At 42.9% G+C, this 13,421-nt stretch overlaps 1 protein-coding gene and 1 long non-coding RNA gene across 3 annotated transcripts; one reads left to right on the forward strand and one right to left on the reverse strand.

The window, feature by feature from the left end:
- Nucleotides 1-860: 860 nt before the first annotated feature.
- On the reverse strand, nt 861-5,888 carry lmo4lb (LIM domain only 4-like b). 2 transcript variants are annotated; one of them, XM_086112055.1, is made up of 5 exons: nt 5,530-5,888; nt 4,670-4,928; nt 4,464-4,560; nt 3,703-3,861; nt 861-1,643 (listed from the first exon to the last, which is right to left on the reverse strand). In XM_086112055.1, the coding sequence occupies exons 2-5, from the start codon at nt 4,882-4,884 to the stop codon at nt 1,635-1,637; spliced, it is 480 nt and encodes a 159-aa protein (XP_085968181.1). In that variant the 5' UTR covers nt 4,885-4,928; nt 5,530-5,888; the 3' UTR covers nt 861-1,634. The 2 variants fall into 2 exon arrangements, with proteins under 2 accessions (XP_085968181.1, XP_085968182.1); XM_086112056.1 differs by having other exon boundaries at nt 5,747-5,880.
- Nucleotides 5,889-6,330: 442 nt separating this feature from the next.
- Nucleotides 6,331-10,969, forward strand: LOC147205532 (uncharacterized). Its single transcript, XR_015100959.1, has 3 exons — nt 6,331-6,527; nt 6,777-6,909; nt 9,416-10,969. It is a non-coding gene; the product is annotated as an uncharacterized LOC147205532 (long non-coding RNA).
- Nucleotides 10,970-13,421: the final 2,452 nt, after the last annotated feature.

The following is a 13,421-nucleotide window of genomic DNA, read 5'->3' on the forward strand; positions in this document are numbered from 1 at the left end:
CGAGGTTTTAGTTCTTCGCCATCACGATACAAAGATAATTGTAATTGTGATCATTTGCATAAGTTAATGAATTTGCATGACGCCCCTTGATCAAGACGTGGAATAAATAATTGATGCCGTATCAGCACCTACCATGACAAGTGGGACATTTTCCGAGGAGCTAAGCGCATTAAGGTGCAAGTTTGATGGCTGCAATGCTCCCGGGCAAGGTGCAAAAGTAGAGCAGATGCTATCTCCTGCTAGCTGCGCGTTGCATACTATCACGCCGAGATTATCCTCACCCCTCTACTGGGATGCCACTTAAAAGTTTTTACATGCCATTAAAAACGTGCCCAGACTTAAAGCTAATTAGACGTCGCTTTGACTAAAGTATTCGAGCAAACAGTACAGCGTGGTGACAAAGAGCACAATTGCAGAATGATAAATAAATGCGTCCGATTGGTTGAAATCCCCGAGATTTCGATAGGGCCACTCCCCTTTAATTGGGCCGCTTTCAGATGAGTCCTTATTGTAGAGGCAGGCAGTCAGCCACGGAGCCAGCGAGCCACAGGATATGCCCCAAGTTCAGCCTCCCAGGAGCACCAACGGCACAGATACAGGGCTCATGTTTAATTGCTTCTGTAAATGGTCAGAGCTCAAGCCCCTTAATTCCATTCCCCGGGGTAATCAGCCATGTTTTAACCATACAGGGCGAACATGAGTGAGAGAGAGAGAGAGAGAGACCGCTACAGCCACCATGCTAGGAACCAGGAACAACTCCGGTGCTGCAAAGGGTGAGTTCAGCTCATCCAGGAAATTCTTTTTAATTGGATTTTCCCTCCATAAAACCATCATTTGCTTCCAAACATTAACCAGGAAAATCATGAAGAGTACAATTTATTATGGAAATTACAGATATCAACGATGAAAGGTTCCTATTTGGGGGGGGTTTTCCCAATAGTGCTTTAAACGTTTGTTGCATCATTTTCAAAACAGCAGTTTTATTCTGAATGAATGCATTTCTTATGACTGTAATATACACTTTGTGCCTGACACCCATCCAGCTTTATAATTCAACACCCGGAGTACAAGGTCTCAGACAGACATATAAAAGAGACGGATCAGAGTTCATTCCAAACACTGACACTTAAGGAAAATAATGCCACTTGGCACAAGACGTTGACGGTCATATTTGCAGGAGTCCATCAAACTCTCATTCAAGCATGTTTTGCTCCATCCTCTGATGGATGACGGTTGTGGTCTTCTGGCTTCGTCAGAGTCCAGAAGAGTCTCTGCTCGTGTCAGCATCTGCCACTTTTGTACTGAACACCAGGGGCCCCATACGGAGGAGAAAAGTCATGACGATTCTAAGGGCTCATTCCCAATCGGCCATTACAAAATAGTAAAAGAGCATTTTCAATATTTATTTCCTTTTCAGGGGGCCCCCCAACATCCTGGCAGCAGCACCGTGCAACACTCCATAAACGTGACTTTGGATGAGGGTTCGGGGATTCTGTAATATGACGAGGGGGCGGGATTTCACAGGAAGAAAGTTGCCCCTTTGTCAGAGGGAGGTGTGGTGGTGAACAGAACTCACTCACAACAATGGCAACAGTAGGGGGAGAGAGGAATTAAAGCTTCAGCGAGCACTTTACTCAGCACACCTGCAAAGAAGACAGGAAAAGAGCAAGGATGTGTTGAGGTAAAATGGAATCGTATTTCACTCATTTCTTGAGTACAGTTTACAAAAGGGCTTGTCACACGTAACAGGAAACATCTCAACTTTCAGTCCAAGAGGACAAAAGGGCCTTGATTACGTTTTCATAAAACGCTGTTTCCTAAATCCAGAGAGGAGTTCAGTTTGGTGAAAACTGTGACATAAGAACAAATGTAGAGGATGAATTGAAGAAAAACATTCAGCAAATTGCCAGATTAAGGTGGAGCTTCTTTCAACCAATCTATCAAAATCACACAATCTGTTGACAAGAGGACGATATGTGGAAAGTTAAGTTGAGTTGAGAGAAACTTGTGGTGCCACATTCCATACTGAGACCGCCTTTATTGAACCACAGCACATATTTTTAGTTTGAAAAAGCTCACGGCACACCGCCGAACAAAATTGTCACAAAAAGTGCATGCGCAAGTCGATTATATACTTTCTGCTATCTTTTTTGTTGGATCTTGTCATGATAAGAAGCTGGCATAGATAGATGGACAAAGATACATCATTCGTTATAAATAAATAATTATCTGACCAATTAAGTGAAATTTGATCATTTCCCATGGCATGACTTCAGAGCTCTGCTTTTGACAGAGATGAAAGTGGACTTTCCTGAAAATTCCGGAAAAAAAAATATACATATATATATATACCTGTATATGTACACACGCACGCACACACACACCTGGCTGATCACGCATGAATTAGTTTACACAAAATGCTATTCAAATACTCGACATTCAATGATTAATCTTTCTTTTGTGTGCACACACGCACCCTTTGTGGCTTCCGTTCTCGCCGAAATTTCGAAATCTCCGAGATATGAGAATGCGAGGCGAGGGTATTCTTGTTGTGGCGACGCCACTCGAGCGAAGCGCGCCTCAACAGTAGATAGTCCGCTGCTCTCTGCTGTGCGTGCGTCAGCGCGAACATGTACGCAAGCGCGTCTTTTGATTTCAACCAATCAGCGCCGACGCAACCAATGCCACACACGACAACAGCTAAGCTAAGCTAACCGAGACGGCACTCGAAGTCGGACGGACACGTTTTTCTGCCAATCTGTGTGTTTCCCTTTTTGTTCAAATATATTTTTACGAAAACTGTCTTGTCCACGGCGTCTTTTATTCATTCCACTGGGGTTTAGCAAGTGTGTTTATAAAGAGACGAAAATCTCTTTACTGTTACTGGTGTTAGTGCCTCAACATGGCTACGCTCGTCAAAGCAAAACAACGAACTCAAACGCGTGTTCATTCAATGTTGTCAACTAATATCTGGATTAATTTTAGGCATTTTTTCCTCAATTTTCCGGAGAATTTTTCATTAAAATTTGAAAATCCGGAGGACTTTCATCTCTGTTGGTCGAAAGATTGGCTATATACACAAACACTATAAAAATAAATATATAGATAGATATAGTTATTGTACAGACAGTAAGACAGAAAAAAAGTTGGACATTAAGACTATCGTCTATGCATGTAAAACATTTGTGTGGGTATAAAATAAATTCAAATAGATATTTCAGCTTTTTCCAGTTTGTGCTCATTTTTAATGCTGAATTATATTTCCGCATTGTTTTGATGCCAGACTGCCAATGCATATTTAGTACATTATGTTATAAGTGAAGCAGGTTGATAATGACACAGGATGTCGGCCACAAAACACCAGAACGTTATTACACTCTTTATAGCGAAAAGCAAGGCTCAAGAGAATTTTGAAGCTTTATTTCAAGTCAATTTCGCAGATGTTTTTACTGGTGTCATTCTCGCAATTATCTATGTGCCATTGTAATAGTTTTATTCTCTCATGCTGGGACCGGAACATCTGTGTTCACTTTGAATGTTAAAGTATTGGTTGAAAACAGGACTTTCTAATTGGGAGTTATCATATTGTACCCGTTTTCAGTTTATCTGACTGAAATATATATATGTATACCTGTATATATACAGTATATATTTTCCACACACACGCATATAACATGCTAGATACGTAAAGAGCAAATTTACCTTCTGATCCGTCATCACAGAGTTACTTTGAAGTTGTGGCAGGTGGTTGCTGAGCAAGGTAGCACTGGGTCTGTCGTGCTCACAGAAGATTGTACCATTGATGTAATGGAAGCGATCTCCAGGCATTAGCCTGCTCCTGCACGTGGCACAGCTGAAACACTGGCGCAGAAAAACGAAATGTCAGGCCCGTATATTGATCAAATCAACACAGCAACATCATAACAGCTTCAATGATATGCCATGTACAAAGGACGTTTGATTCCATTGTGTGATTTCAGGGTGTGCACGGGATAATGACAAAGACAACACTGTCATTTGGAAACAATATTCATTTCAAGGGCTACATCAAGTTGTTTGCCTTCATAAGGATAATATGCAGTTTTACCAAACACTTTCAGAGAGCGCTTGATGTAAAACATGTTTATTATTGTCGGGAACGTTTGTATTGTCTCTTTCATGTTGCTAAATAAGATAACCCCAATATTAGAAACGCAAATGAGTGTGAAGCGCACTACAACAACAAAAAATGAATTATGACCTTGTTTGTTGACAGTGTCCAGCAAATCTGAAATCAATTCTCTTCTTTCACAAGTCAGAATTTTCAGATACGGCGTTCGTTTTGGTCTCATTCAAAGTGCGCAGGTATACCTAATGACCTGTCTGAGTCTATGTTTGAGGCTCAGGGGGAGGAGTACCCCAGATGTTTCTGTCAAACACACAGCAGGAGGCAAAGCAGGCTCAAGTGGGAGCCAGGGACTTACCTTGAGGTGGTAAACATTTCCCTGTGCCCTCATCACCATCTCATTGGCTGGGATCGACTGGCCACAGGCACTGCACGCCCCGCTGTGCCCAAACAGCCTGCAAATTAAAAATGGGGGCGAAAAAACTGTTTGATGCAGCCCCCATATGCTAAAAAGCACCCACTTCCTTTTTCCTCTTGCTACTTCCTCGCCACATAAGAGCTCACCTGATGTAGTCGCTGCGGCACAAAATCATGCCTCCTTTGCTGTAGCAGGTGGTGCCAATGTCGCCCAGCTGGGCTTGGCAGCAGGAGCACTTGAGGCAGCGAGTGTGCCAATAACGCTCCATGGAGAAGAGCAGGAAACGGTCAGCGATCTTCCCCCCACATCCTGCACATGACCTTGGGGCCGGCGCTATGCCTGATGCTTGGTTGTTCACCATAATGATGTGGGCCCTCAATGGCTCCTGGAAACAGGATGCACCTCCTGGAAGTAAGGAGAGCGTGAGGCGTACACCGGTGTCATAACTGACCATTGTGGCCAGATTAATAAGAGTATGTAGTTTAGTTTAATGGCAAACATATGTTTGGATGAAAATGTGCAGTTCCGTTTCTGTGGATGATTTTCATATTTAATGGAGTTAGAGTTCAATATGCTGTTATACTTACTGATCAATACAAATGCATAAATACTAAATAGCTCAACATGACTTGCAATTTACCAACTGGTAAGTTAGCCAAGACTGTACTGCACGGTACATAAAACGTAGTATAATTTGGTATACGCAAGGGATATTGACGAAGACAATCTGTTCATGGTCGTGTATTTTTTTAATTGAGAGCGAAGCAGGAAAGTCAGCAAAATAGCAAATGGGAATTTTGGAAAAATGCCAGCTTTGAAGCGGGGTGTATTCACGTCAAAGAGTTTCTTTCTGAATTTGTTCTCAATGTAGCACTGAAACTTTTTCCTTTTAAACAGAACAAAACAGTTACAACGAGAACGCACAAGTTCAATGAAAGCCTCGCTTTAATGAGCGCGCGCGCAGACGGAAAGGAAAAGAAAGAAAGGAAACAGTCGTGTTTGTTACCTTGTCGAGCCAAAGCTTTTCCGACTGCGTTTAAAATCAAAGCAGGGTGGAAAATAGTTCTCACAAAAATCTGGATGTATTTATGGCGGTGAAACTTGACTTAGGCATGACCATTTTGCGGATCCATGGCTCCGTAGAAGAGTGTGCCAAAAGAAGAATTAAAATCCCAGGCCAGGATGGCGCGCAGACGGCAAATAGTTTGAGGAAAGTCTCTCACTTGGAGCTCCACGAAGAAAGAACTTCTCGAAGCAGCGAGGAGAAGACACGACGCGCCTTCCTTTGGTTCCCACTCGCTCTTCCAGCTGTCCGTCGGATTACACGCCTTCAACTGTTTCTGACGCTTATGACAGGGACCCTATTCATCAAATTGCGCAAGGGTTTATTTAGATTGCCGAGAGAGGACGTAGCGACGTGGGGCAGGAAACAACCAATAGCTGAGCAGTGGGCGTGGTCGAACTCACAATGATTTATGGTTTTCTCGTGGCGGATCATGTGCGTCTAACTGTTCGCACACATTCGTTCGGTGATTAAAAAAGAAATAAAACGTTTATATGTTACATTTTCTACAGTTATTTACTTTACGCACAACCTCAAAGATTGGTAGACGAGCTCGTCTCACTGGCGGCGTCTATCTGTAAGGGCTTCCCGACTAGTAGGTAAAACTAGTGGTCACTGTTTTTTTTAGTTTGTGATTACGTCTGTGAGCAAGATAATTTTAGTAGTTCCCCCGCAACTTCATGACGTGGAATTAAAGGGCCCCTTATTTTGATGTGACGACCCCGACGCTAATTTCTTTGTGTCTACTGTTTTTTACAGTATGCTGGGTTGCCACGGCGTTGGCTCTCGAGTCGCGTGACAGCACCAAGATCCTCGGCTTGAAGTGGAATGAGAGAGGCTAGCTGGGGTGCCATGTGCATGTGTTAATAATAAAGCCAAGGTGCGACTGACAAGTGAAGTGATCGGATTTCTATTAACATTACAACACGTATTAGGACAAGGTGAGGATTGTATGTATTCGTATTGTATTTACAAAACGCAATATATGCTCATTTGTTTAACAAGCTGTGTATTGCATTTCAAAGAAAAGTTTTTAAAAAGTCCAAGGTCTGTTTTTGTGCATTTGTTTTTTTTTGCTTCTCACTATGGGAAGGCAATTCTGTTCATAACCTTTATGGACAGAATTTGTAGGCTGATGCATTAAGGGTGTTTGTTTGGTGACCTCAGTATCGCATCTCTGCTTTTTGCAGATGATGCGGTACCGTTTGCTTTTTCAAGCTTCAGTCTCCAACTCTCACTGGAGCAGTTTGCAGATGAGTGCGGAGCAGCTGCGATGAAAATCAGCACCTTAAATCTGAGACCATGGTCATCAGTCAGAAAAGGGTGGGGTGCCCTCTCCAGGTCGGGGATACGAACCCAAAAACATGCATGGCAGGTTTAAGGAACACTCAGTCTAAATTGTCTCAAGGTGTGATTGTAAGCGTGAATATTTGTTCATCTTTGTGTGCCCTGCAATTGGCTGGCAACCAGTTCAGGGTGTCCACCGCCTACTGCCCGAATACAGCTGGGATAGGCTCCAGCACGCCTGTGACCCTTGCGAGGATAAGCCGATTAGAAAATGGATGGATGGATAGATGGATGTATTATGCCTGGCTAGGAGGTCAGAATCCCTCAAACTCTTATTCTCGAATGCATGCTGCCCTGCTTCACACAACTTTACTACAGCATACAGTATTTTTAAACATCCATCCATCCATTTTCCGAACCGCTTAATCCTCACTAGGGTCGCGGGGGGTGCTGGAGCCTATCCCAGCCGGCTTCGGGCAGTAGGCGGGGGACACCCTGAACCGGTTGCCAGCCAATCGCAGGGCACACAAAGACGAACAACCATGCGCGCTCACACTCACACCTAGGGACAATTTAGAGTGTTCAATCAGCCTGCCATGCATGTTTTTGGAACGTGTGGGGGAAAAACCAGAGCACCCGGAGAAAACCCACGCAGGCCTGGGGAGAACATGCAAACTCCACACAGGGAGGCCGGAGCTGGAATTGAAGTCGACATGCTAACAACTGGACGGCCGGGCCGCCCTATTTTTAAACATTTTTATAGAATTACATTTGAAAGACAAGTATTTGCACATTGTATTAACTATCCTGTTGTGTTTCTTTCTTGTATACACGAACAGTATTCATTAGTCAGTGTGACCATCTGTATGTTTAATCATTAAAAAGAAATTACAGATTCATTTTAATTTGGTGATTACAACAGGAAGGACAGATGAATAGATTTAACCCTTTATTTTCTTTTGTAGAATTTCCAGCAGTCATTTTGACCCACAATATAGCAGATTAATTAAAAACAAAAAAGTAATGCATCATCATCTTTTTACAAAATGGTAAAAAGCTAAAGTAAAATAAATAAAACATTTTCAACCAATACAGTGGTTCAGTGGTTAGCGCGTCGACCTCACGGTGCAGACTGCAGAGGTACCGGGTTCAATTCCAGCTCTGGTCTCCCGAGTTTGGATGCTCTTCCTGAGCCTGCGTGGGTTTTCTCCAGGTACTCCGGTATTCTGTCAAATATAGTTGCAGTTTCTAATACATCCACTGGAGAAATTTAATTTATACCCGACTGTAATTTTTTTTTTGCACGCATGCTGCCATGACTTTCAAATGAGCTCGTGAATTTGAATCATATAGCTCTGATTTCTTAACTCTGTATCTTTTGATAAATAGGGCTCTTGCTCTTATTATTGCTGATGTTTTATTTTATTTGTTCTGTATTATTATTGTTCTTTTCTGTTAAATGTTCTGGAAAGCGCTTTGATGCAGCCACAGCTGTTGTTCGTCTCTGTGTGCCCTGCGATTGGCTGGCAACCAGGTCAGGGTGTCCTTCGCCTACTGCCCGAAGACGGCTGGGATAGGGTCTGGCGCCCCCGCGACCCTTGCGAGGATAAAGCGGATCGGAAAAATAGATGGATGGATGGATGGAGTCTGTCAAATATAGTTGCAGTTTCTAATACATCCACTGGAGAGCACTAGAGATTAGTTGTATTGTACTCTGAACAGCAACAGCACTTGCATTTTGAGGCTCCAGTCTAAATGCAAAACCAACAATTCTGTCTATTTGGTAACAACCATTTGTATCTTAAAAATATGTGCAGCAACAGATTTGAATTCACACATGTGGTTGTGGGTTTGGATTAACATTTAGATGTGAATTAAAGTCGCTGGTGGTGCAATGGTCCACTCGCCTGATTTATATGCGGGCAGCGCAGCATCGGTTCCCACTCAGATGTGGGTGCGAATCTCTAGCCCTGCGACTGCCTGGCCAACAGTTCAGGGTGTAGTGCGCCTTCCCCCCGAAGTCAGCCGGATTAGGTTCAAGCACCCATTGTGAGTCTGTAAGCAGTGTACACGAAGGGAAAAGAGGTGTGGGAAATGAATGAGATTAATGAAACATGTTTGTAGTTTCCTCTGATGTAAAAAAAAATAGCCACTTCAGTATAGTGAGCTGGGGTTTTTTTGCATTTGAGTTACCTATTTTAGCTGTCGTCCAAATTCGGCTGCCAACCTGTAACTGTGCAACCCTCAGGATGATGACTCATATATTTTTCATCATCCAGTATACAGTACATACTTTGCAAATCATTACAGCTGTTGTTTTAGAAATAGCACAATTTTCATTTACAATTGGAATGCCACATAGAGGAAAAGTTTGTTCCTGTTTCACTTCACATCATTTTTGCCTTTATAGTCTTTCTTCATTTGCTGTTTAACTTCCATACTCACGTTTCTATACATAGTAAGAGCAAATAAGAAGAATATAGCTGAGAGATACAGAGAAAAATGTACATGCATGTTGTTTTTTTTCTTCGTCTGATAACAGCTGGTGTGGCAGCAAGACGACTTCCACCACTCTCGAGAAGGCTGAGGTGATTTGACATATTTCCTGTTCCGCTGTCAAGGCCATGCTGAAAGTTACAGTTCACCGCTAGGCTGGACAACATCTGCAACTTCCAGTCTGGCTTCCCAGCCAATACAAACTGTCTGCAGAGCATCACAGTGCAGCAGATTGCCGAGTCCATCACGTCCACGAATCCAGCACACTGTGATGTGGAAAAACCCTTTATGCTCAGACTTGATGTGAGATGTCCGGTTTTGGGGTCTGACGACGGTTCTCCTGGAACGCTTTCTTGTTTGACTTAATTTGAGCCATGCATTTCTATGAACTGTATATTTAGCTAAAATTCACTTAACACGATAACAACAATTACGTTCCTTTCTGACATGGCACAAACTTTGCTGGCTATCAACTGGGTAATGCAAGTCTTTTACTGTACATGAAATGTGGTTAGTCAAATTGGAGTTACTTATATTCCATCTTAACCTAAAGGAGAAACTGTCATCAATTTCAAGATGCGTACTTCTCATTTTATTAAAATACCAGAAGAGTCGAATAAACAAAGGAACAGTCGATCGTTTCCAGGGGACACCGGTTTTGTATCCAGAAACTCAAGTGACGTGATCGTTTCTTTGACTTTACACCAAACAAATAGTTGGTGTGTACAAGCACCGCCATCAAGCAACTGCAAACTGGCAGTGACAAAAGCAAATACTCAGTCAGTCTGTCTCCATGGTAAAATGGGATGCCATATGCTTTGTGGATTCTGCCTATTGGTTGGGCGATACAAGAATTCAACCTCTTCTAAAATAGAAAGTAGAACAGAGGGATGCTTGTAGTATATAACTTTGTTGATATCTGTTTTATCTTTTGTGCTAACTTTATTTTCATTGTGAACACGGGACGGGGGGTCCTTTTTATGAGCCCAGCGCAAGTCTGGCTCAAAGTGCGGTTTAACTGTACGCATGGCTGGAGGTTTCTTTCTGGGGGGATTTTCCTAGACAGGCGCGTTAGAAAGGGGTGCTTGCGCTATTGTGGGAGTGAACATAGCTGGCTAATTCGTGGAGGAAATGTTGCCAACTTTCCCAATTTTTCCCATTTTCCTCCAAAAATTGAAGTGGTTCCCATCATTCCCTTGAAATACGGGAGTCCGTGCAGAATCCTTTTTATATACTGTACATATCCCAAAAGCATTTGAGAACTCAAATCAGCACAATCACTTTTGCTTACTTTGTTATTAACTTGAATACCAGCTATCTCTCAAATTTGTAATATTTAAAACATTTACATTAAATCGTGCCTTCCTCGCAGAGAAGGTCGGAAATTTCATACCGCCGACTTTGAAAAGTTCAAATGGACATTTCTACTGGTAGAAGTTGAAATAAATTGGTGTACTCTGATGTGACCCAAGACGCCAAAGTCTCATGTCACACAACAATGCAGGTTTCCTAAAATATTGCCAATGAATTTTGATTTTGATGCCTTTCATTTTCCAATATTTGCTGCACCTTTGTGCTTAATAAATTGTCCCGCACCTGCCGCCATGTTGTACTTTTGCATAGAAGTCCACCGCTCACCACTTATTTTCAGTATGTAACAGCATGTAAGGACTTCTCAATCATCCATTCATCCATCCATTTTCTAATCCGCCTATCCTTGGGAGGCTCGCGGGCATGCTGGAGCCTATCCCAGCTGTCTATGGGCACCAGGTGGGGGACACCACGAACCGGTTGCCAGACAGTCGTAGGGCACACATACACTTAGATAAACAACAGTCACACCGAGGGACAATTCAGAGCACTAAATCAACCTACCTTACACGTTTTTGGAATGTGGGATGAAATCGAGGTACCCGGAGAAAACCCACGCAGGTATGGGGAGAACGCAAACTCCATATTGGAAGGCCTGGGCCAGAATCGAACCCCTGACCTCTGCACTGTGAGGCGGGCATGCTAACCGACAAGTCCTCCACCGTACCGCCTGACATCTCAATCAACTTAGATTAAAAAGTTCTTTTATTTTTCCCCATAATGATTGTCTCAGGACCAAATGTGGAACTTTTTTTTTTTTTGTTAAGTCCTCTGAGACCTGAATGATTTGCCTCACATAACTGCTTTTGCACATTCTGGAAACTGCTGAACTCACAGTTTCCCAATGGGACATTAGGGTTCAGTTAGGGCCTCAACGTAGCATTAAAATTAAACAAAACATCTCGGTTTCTTCATTTCCTTAATTTTTGATGATTACGTATGTCATTGTCATCCAGTGACACAATTAACATGGAGGTGAAGTTTCACCCATGGTTTGACCGGGAATGTAACCAGTTCAAAGAGTTCCTCCATCAGCACAGAAAGGAGGAGGTGAGGTTGAGGAATTTGGTGGCGAAACATTATGTTTACGCATCAGAGCCGGCTGGCACACCATGTAAGTGCATGCAACAGAGGCAAGCGCTCCGAGCTTTGGTTTCAGGTTTGAGGAAGTTTTCCTTTCAGCAAGGCGCATGATCACTGACAGATGCAGCATGAGACATGTCTCAAGGAATTACCTTCATCTCGGAATTGATACACTTTTATTGTAACTTATTTCTGAATGAGTTACAAAATTGAATGAGTTGGTGCAGGTCGATTTTTCCTCTTTAAAAGCTCCACTATGAAAAGTCTGATGTGACTCTTTCCAGGGGCTTAATTGATCAAAGAGTGCATAGAAATGGTTCTGAATTTGTTCGAGCCACTGAAATTTAGAAGTGTGCGTAATGACTATATATAGATAGATAGATAGATAGATAGATAGATAGATAGATAGATAGATAGATAGATAGATAGATAGATAGATAGTAGTCCAGTGGTTAGCACGTCGACTTCACAGTGCAGAGGTACCTCCCACGTTCCAAAAACATGCGTGGCAGGCTGACTGTACACACTAAATTGTCCCTAGGTGTGAGTGTGAGTGCTCGTCTCAGTGTGCCCTGCGATTGGCTGCCAACCGGTGCTTTCGTGGGTTTTCTCCGAGTGCTCCGGTTTCCTCCCACATTCCAAAAACATGCATGGCAGGCGGATTGGACACTCCAAAATTGTCCCTAGGTGTGAGTGTGAGCGCAAATGGTTGTTCGTGTCTGTGTGCCCTGCGATTGGCTGGCAACCGGTTCAGGGTGTCCCCCGCCTGCTGCCCAAAGATGGCTGGGATAGGCTCCAGCACCCCCCACGACCCTAGTGAGGATAAAGCGGATCGGAAAATGGATGGATGAATATATCTCAAACCTGCGGACATACGCACACCGGTAAATAATGTGTGTTGATAAATCACACATGATCTAAACTGCCACGCTCTCGCACGTCTAGCCTCATTTGCCTTGAGAAACGGCTCATAAAGAGGGCGCAGAGAATCTCAGACCGACAATGGGGTATTTGGCCTTGACATGGAAACAAATAAATACCGTTTGCTTGGAACAATTAAAGCAAATGTTCGCAACAAAAGAAAATAAAATGTTTGGACATGAACTCACCCCCCCACCCCCACACACACACACAGACACGCACACACCAGTACAAACACTAACACTACCCCAAAAAAAGGGGGGAAAAGGTGTCTCAGCCAATTATCTCAACAACGATGGGGAAATTGTTTGGATCCCTGCACAGGTTTCAAAGTCAAGGCCCAGGGGCCAGATCAGGCCCATCACATCATTTTATGTGGCCCGCAAAAGCAAATCAAGCTTGTCAACTTCCACGATGCTTGCTAAAGTCTGAAGCAAAATTTCAAATATTGCAAGTATTTTCTCATTAGCAAACTCTTATTACAATAACGTAAACGATGTTTGAACAAGCCATTATGCTTGACTTCTGATTTCAAAACTAGTTGTTTGTCGATATGTTGTGCGCTATTTATGTAATATGTGGAGGTGATTAAACATGTATATGGTTTCACAAAATTCACCGTCATAATGGCCCTCCAAAGGAAACCATAACTGCAATGTTGCCTGCAACAAAAATGA

The sequence above is a fragment of the Hippocampus guttulatus genome, chromosome 5, assembly GCF_054856545.1.
Source record: "Hippocampus guttulatus isolate MCC_2025c chromosome 5, RoL_Hgut_1.0, whole genome shotgun sequence".
In the NCBI taxonomy this organism is placed as follows: Eukaryota; Metazoa; Chordata; class Actinopteri; order Syngnathiformes; family Syngnathidae; genus Hippocampus; species Hippocampus guttulatus.